Source organism: Pundamilia nyererei, unplaced genomic scaffold, assembly GCF_000239375.1.
Source record: "Pundamilia nyererei isolate P.nyererei 1_Seehausen unplaced genomic scaffold, PunNye1.0 scaffold00030, whole genome shotgun sequence".
NCBI classification, from domain to species: domain Eukaryota; kingdom Metazoa; phylum Chordata; class Actinopteri; order Cichliformes; family Cichlidae; genus Pundamilia; species Pundamilia nyererei.
In genome coordinates, this window is record NW_005187431.1 from 1,108,984 (window position 1) to 1,115,176 (window position 6,193).

At 37.3% G+C, this 6,193-nt stretch overlaps 1 protein-coding gene across 1 annotated transcript; it reads right to left on the reverse strand.

Moving 5' to 3' along the window:
• Nucleotides 1-3,952: 3,952 nt before the first annotated feature.
• On the reverse strand, nucleotides 3,953-5,264 carry npvf (neuropeptide VF precursor). The gene is made up of 3 exons (XM_013909745.1): nucleotides 5,035-5,264; nucleotides 4,198-4,574; nucleotides 3,953-4,086 (listed from the first exon to the last, which is right to left on the reverse strand). Exons 1-3 carry the CDS (start codon nucleotides 5,197-5,199, stop codon nucleotides 4,017-4,019), a joined length of 612 nt encoding a protein of 203 aa, XP_013765199.1. The 5' UTR covers nucleotides 5,200-5,264; the 3' UTR covers nucleotides 3,953-4,016.
• Nucleotides 5,265-6,193: the final 929 nt, after the last annotated feature.

Below are 6,193 nucleotides of genomic sequence, written 5' to 3' on the forward strand. Positions count from 1 at the left end.
TTTCCATAATGGGTAGCAGATAGTTCAATGATCTCCTCACCACCACATCTTCAAAAGTGTCCAATTTGCAGTCAATCACAGAGCCAGCCTTTGTGATTAGTATATTCAGTCATTTGGTGTCACTAGCTCTGATGCTGCTCCCCCAGTAAGGTACACCGTACTCACCACAACTAACTGATAAAAAATCTCTCATATTTTGCTGCACCCAGTGAAGTATGTAAACTTCCTTAGGAATAGATCCTGATCATCCATTGCCTGTGGGGGTGGTTGTCTGATCCACATAATTTGGGAGGAGAAAGGAGAAAAGGGCAAAATCACTGATAGTAATCAGGATGTGCAGTGATAATGAGCAGTGTGTGATGGAGGAGCCAGCAGAGGACTGCTGGAGGATAGACACCTGCTGGACAAACTTAACTCATTTGCTCTCTCCGCTCACTTTTATCCGTCTGTAATCTTAAACCCAGAGGATTCAGGATAGCTGTTGGTAGGTTTAAATTTCACATCCAATGCACACCGCCTTCTGATTTGCAAAGTAATTTGTCCTTCAAAAATATATGCTCTATGAATATATTATTAGTGTCTCAATCTAAAATTTTGTCTGCTAGAATCCTAGTGCTGTGTGGTGAAGCCAAACATATTAAAAACAAAGCGGTGCTTCAAGAAAATAAATGGCAACCTTAAAAAAATTTTATGCAAAAATTTAATATAAGATTAACTAAACACTACAAGGTCAAAGTCAATGGTGTTTGGCAAATGTAAAATAGCATGCTAACTCAGTATAGAGAATGAGGCCTGTTAAACTAATCTAAGCACTTTACATTGTTCCTTATTCTCTTATCTTTTTAAAAATACAACAGCAATCTATTTGTTGACCATACTATCCATAAAAAACACAGAACAGAAACAAAAACAGAAATGAATTCAGTGAAAGTAAAGAGCAGCACTGTAATGATCTGTCTGTAACACCCAGTGGTTTGAAAAGATGATTAAAAACCTCTTACACAAAGCCTGCCCAAATTGATACATCTAAACAGAAAACACTTATGAACAGTGAATGTTAACAGAAAACAAAGTTCTAACAATGTTCCACACAAGCATCGATCAGCAGTAGTTTATGCGCCTCATAAGCTTCTTTTAAATAGTCTATAATATCCTTTCTCTCTTTTTTCTTTCTGATGCCACTGAAGATCATCTTGGTGCCTGGAATGTACTTTTTTGGATTTCCTGTGTCTTCATCCCATACAATGTCTAAAAAAGAAAACACAATAATTAAATTAATTCTTTGAGATTAAAATCGGTGAATCGGAGAAGAATTCTGGCTACTGTGCTACCTGTTCAGGCCTGCTGCTCTGGCCATCAGGTATGGGAAACATATCCTTTCTTAATATTATAGCAGAAATATACACACTACTGAGCACTCCAAGGGAAAACTCCCATAAATTCCAGTACAGAAGAGTTAAAATGCAGATTACAATTCACATTCAAAGCTCTACTGAAATTTATAAGATTATGAAGGTTTGTTCTGTCAGGATGTTGAATATGAAGACGATGAAGACTGCGGAGGAGATTTGTGGATGTAGTGAGGACATGCAGGGGGATGGCATAAAAGAAAATGATGCTGAGGGATAGAATGAGATGGAGGCAGATGATTCACTGTAGCGACCCCTAAAGGGAGCAGCTGAAGATGAAGAAATAGTTCTTAGAGGATAGATTGATTATGATTGACTTTTTCATATGAAGCGAGTGGAAATATACTACACAAATATTTACATGTAACAGTGGCCCAGAGTCAAAAAAATCACTCACCAACTTCCAGGCTGTTAATGCACAAGTTATGAAATGTGGAACAAGATCTTCTGGGAACAAAAACATGTAAAAAAACAAAAAAAACAAAAAAAACAAGTTTAAAAGAAAAAAAAACTAAAATAGTTTATTTAACAGGAAGATTGACTCGCTTTTGCTAAAAAGTCAAAGTGAGAAAATATTTATGCCATCATTTATCCTCCAAAAAGACACATAAAAAACAAATAAATGAACAGTTAATAAACAAAAGGGAAAACTTGCAGATATTGGACTGTGGCTGAAATACCTCTGGACAGAAGTTCAGTGTTTAGCTTCAGCTTCAGCGTTGCGCCGGATAGTTTGAAGCTCAGAAAGTAAGATCTCAAATTTATAATGGGGGTGGTTGACTATGCAGTGGTTCGGTAGGACATTCATTCAGTACAATGATTGGCCACTAGAGGGAGACCAAACACAACCAAGGTGGTCACATTTTCCCTCAGTCTGGAGTAACAAAATCAGTGTCACCATTTTCAGAATCATTCCAGTGAATCAAGAAAGGTGTGAATGTATTTTTAACCGGTGGATGACATAAAGAGTTTTATCTAACACAGCGATAGTTCCCGTAGTACAGGATGCACAGTACTAAGGAAACAGTGGGAGTGTGGGAGTTTTCTGTGTGCTTAATGTTTTATGTGTTGACTTCCCTGCTTTACTCTGTAATACTAACAGTAATGCAATTGTCTGCTCGAACTTAAGAAATTACATTCATTGAATAAAGATTTTAAAGAAACACGACTGCCTTGCTTTAATGTGGACTTCCTTCCCTATAAGCCTTCTGTTTTGTAAGATAACTCTTTAAAGTGTTAGATAGACTTACAAAGTATAAATTTTCCTTTTGATAAACACCTCTATGAAATCTATTTTTACACTTGCAGTTTGAAGGTTCATCTGCAGGTTAAAATGCATTTGTCACCATTATGCAACCATAATGGATTTATAAACACAGCTCCTCATTTTCATCTGTTAAAAACCACACTGTCCAGGCCAGCCAACAGATTTTTTTATTGTGTTATCCAGCTAAGGCTCTAATGCAAAGGGTGTAAAACTGGCTACGGGATAGCCATACTTTATTTAATGCTATTGCAAGTTATGTATATTTACTTTTTCTCAAAGTATTTTCTATCTCACATCTGCATCTACAACCAGCTTAGAAAGCAGTTAACCCCACACTTACACTGAATCCAGAGGAAAACCCAACAAAGCCCCTGAGAAGGTTTGAATTCTTGCAGTGAGGTGACAGCGCTAACCTCCACATCAACCTAGCCACTGATATACGAAACACTGAATACAAAATGTCAGAAGGGTTTTTTTAAAACTATCTCATGATATTGCACCAATCACCAGTATTCTAACCTCTTTGGCCATTGAAATAGTACATGTTACCCTGATATACCCCCACTACTGACAGAGTATGTACATATATAGTTGGTGGTTTCCAGGACACGAGGAGTTTATTTACACGCCACTATAGGAAGACAAGGAAGCATATTTTCTTTATTAAATATATATTTACTGGAATTATTATGAAAAAAGTGAATTAATTTTCAAACTAGAGGCTGAGCAGAAAGATCACAGTGGCCACTTTGATTGGGTTATTATCTCCCCCTTGTGGTTTATCACTGAACTGCAGGGTCACATGCCGTAAAGTTGCTCCTGTATCGGCAGGGTTTCAGTGGATGCCGGGTGCTAACATAGTTAACTGCAAGGTTAAAAAAAAATTCAACAATAAAATGATTTTTCCAAAGAAGTACTGAAAAGCAAAACTGATGAAAAAAAATCTAAACAATGTCTGAGATAATCACAGCATTAGCTGGAGGAATGGACCACCATCACAGGATATTAATGTTTGTGTAAATCAGTTTTATTCCCAATGGCACAGCCCACTGACACTCCTTTGGATCAGGACGGAACAGTTTGTGATTGCAGGGCTGAGGTTTAAACATTGCTCATGATCGTTGCTAGGCCAACTGTGCAAAGTCAAGACAGATGTAAGAGAAACATTTCTGTGACTCAGTATGAAATATGAAAATTTTCTTTCCATCACAATATGTGTAACTTTATTTAAAGAGACATACAAGATTTTCCTCATATGTTTCACTTTAAGCACTTGTCTATACAGTAAAATAAAGAAATGTTGATATTTACATCCTACAGAGCCCTATAGACAAAAATCACTATTTACTCTTTTTTTCTTCCAGCTCTGTTTCTTCATCTGAGGTAGTTGTTGAATCAAAGTTTTCAGCCCTGTAGGAACAAAGCACACTGTTTGCAAATGCACAATGGGACACCCATCCCTTCTCAGGAGTGCACCCGAGGTTGAAGATAGATAAACCATTAAGAACATCATTTACCTACCAGTGCAAGCCAGTGTTTAATAACTGTTCAATGGCAACAGTCCTCAGAAGCTTCCAGTAGGGACTATTCCTCTCAAATCTTTGAGACAGCACTTGGTTCGGTGCTCGTCTGATGCTCGGGCACTCTGCACACACTCGAATTGCCACCCAGGATCTTCCAAACCTCTGGGGCAGGTTGGGAGAGGAGTTTGGTGTCCTTTCATCACTGGGATGACTCTGTCTTCCAAAGCGCAATGGCATGTTGGCGTGCTGGTGGAGGGGTTTGACAGTGGGCGGATAGAACCTGACGATGGTCGGAAGGCTGAATTTGCTGGTGGTGGGAGCCACGTGTATATTGAAGCTGTCGAGATCTAAGCTCCTGTGGATTTTATTTTTAGTCTAGAAACAAGAGATCAGATGAAATATAATGCACATAATGCACTGTTTCAGTAGTTTTGCAAGCCAAACAATTGCTGGTTCACTACTGGGTCAAGGGCATTTTTTTCTCACATTCATTAAAAAATTTTTTTTGTTCACAGCAAAAGCAATCATTAGTTGCCACCACAGGTTATGCTCATACCCCATATTTTTCTGCAAAAAAGTGAAACAATGTCTGCAAAAGCTAATTTTGGAGAGCCCAAGATGATCTATTTGAGTTGCCTTTTTTAAAATCTGCTCAGCTATTCATTTAACAATCTTGTACATCAGCTAAAATTACCATATGGTTAAATTTTTAAGCTCAAGAAATTGAAGATTATTTGAGGTTTTCACACTTTAACCAATTTCTGAAATGTTAAATCAGTTCACAAAACATGTTTTACTCATTTACTAACAAGTTATGGGTCTAATTATTTCTTACCTCTTGGTGCGGCTGTTTCCTCACAGAATATGTGCCGTCATTGCTGCTGAGCAAGTTTTTACCGCTGCGGACCGATTTCCCAAAGACGTGTACATCAGACCCTCCAAGACCCCGCAGCATCAGGAGCGCAGACAGTATCATTGTTACCAACATATTAACAACCATATTTCACAACTTCTCTGAGCAGCCTGAGGACACATGGTTACCACAGTGTCTGCAGGTATTAAAGGTCCCTGAAAGCATGCGTCACTGGCGGTGTGTGATGAAGACAGTCAAACACATGCACATACATCTTCAGCCTAATTTAACAGGAGGAAATTCCTGACCCTACTAATTATCCTTCTCTGAAGGATATGTTTGAGGAGGTATGTATGTCCTAATTAGGCTGCTGAATGAACCAGTCAGCGTGTTTTCGGTTTAGTTTTGTTGAAAGCAGGAAGTTGACAGGAAGCAAAAACAGGTGTTCAACAAAGATACCACATATCACATTTTTAGCATCACAATTTGATTTACAGTGAGCCAGAACAAAACATTCATTTTTGTAAGGATTTCTTGTAAGTTTTCTTTACAGTGTAACTAAAATGTTTACATTTACATGCATGTAAATAACCATGTATGAAACGACGGCCTGAGAAAAATAAGAGCAATTATAATTTTATTCAAGTTATTGAAAATTCAGTTAGTTTGAATTATTATATTAAATTATTCTATATGTTGTTTTTTTTTTTAAAGTGATATTTATAAGAAACACCTTGGTCTACGCATCTACAAACGCAGTTCTGAAGTAGTTGGGATGCTGTGTAATATGTCCAAAAAATAAAAAATAAAAAAATAAAAAAACCAAGCCAAAACAAAACAAAACAAGAAGCAGAAAAAAACATGCAATAACTTGCAAATCTCATGAAGACATATTTTAAAATATATAAAATGTTGAAAGTGAAAAAGTGTACCGTTTTAAGAAAACAATCAAAAAAATATTAAATCAATTTGAATTTAATAGCTGCAGCAGTTCTTGAAAGCACTGGGACAGGGCCATATTTCCCACTGTGTAGCATCCCAGTCCATGAACGGGACCTGAGGAGACCAGCTGCTGCTTTTTTTTATTTTTTATTTTTATTTCATAATGCCTCACACGCTTTCAGTTGGTGAAACATCTGGA

Excerpts from the sequence above, each read along its gene's own strand:
- npvf (XM_013909745.1), bottom strand. The coding sequence starts at position 5,199 with ATGGTTGTTAATATGTTGGTAACAATGATACTGTCTGCGCTCCTGATG. Across the intron at positions 4,575-5,034 it reads GGAAACAGCCGCACCAAGAG|ACTAAAAATAAAATCCACAG; the intron begins GTAAGAAATAAT and ends TCTTGTTTCTAG. Across the intron at positions 4,087-4,197 it reads TTAAACACTGGCTTGCACTG|GGCTGAAAACTTTGATTCAA; the intron begins GTAGGTAAATGA and ends TTGTTCCTACAG.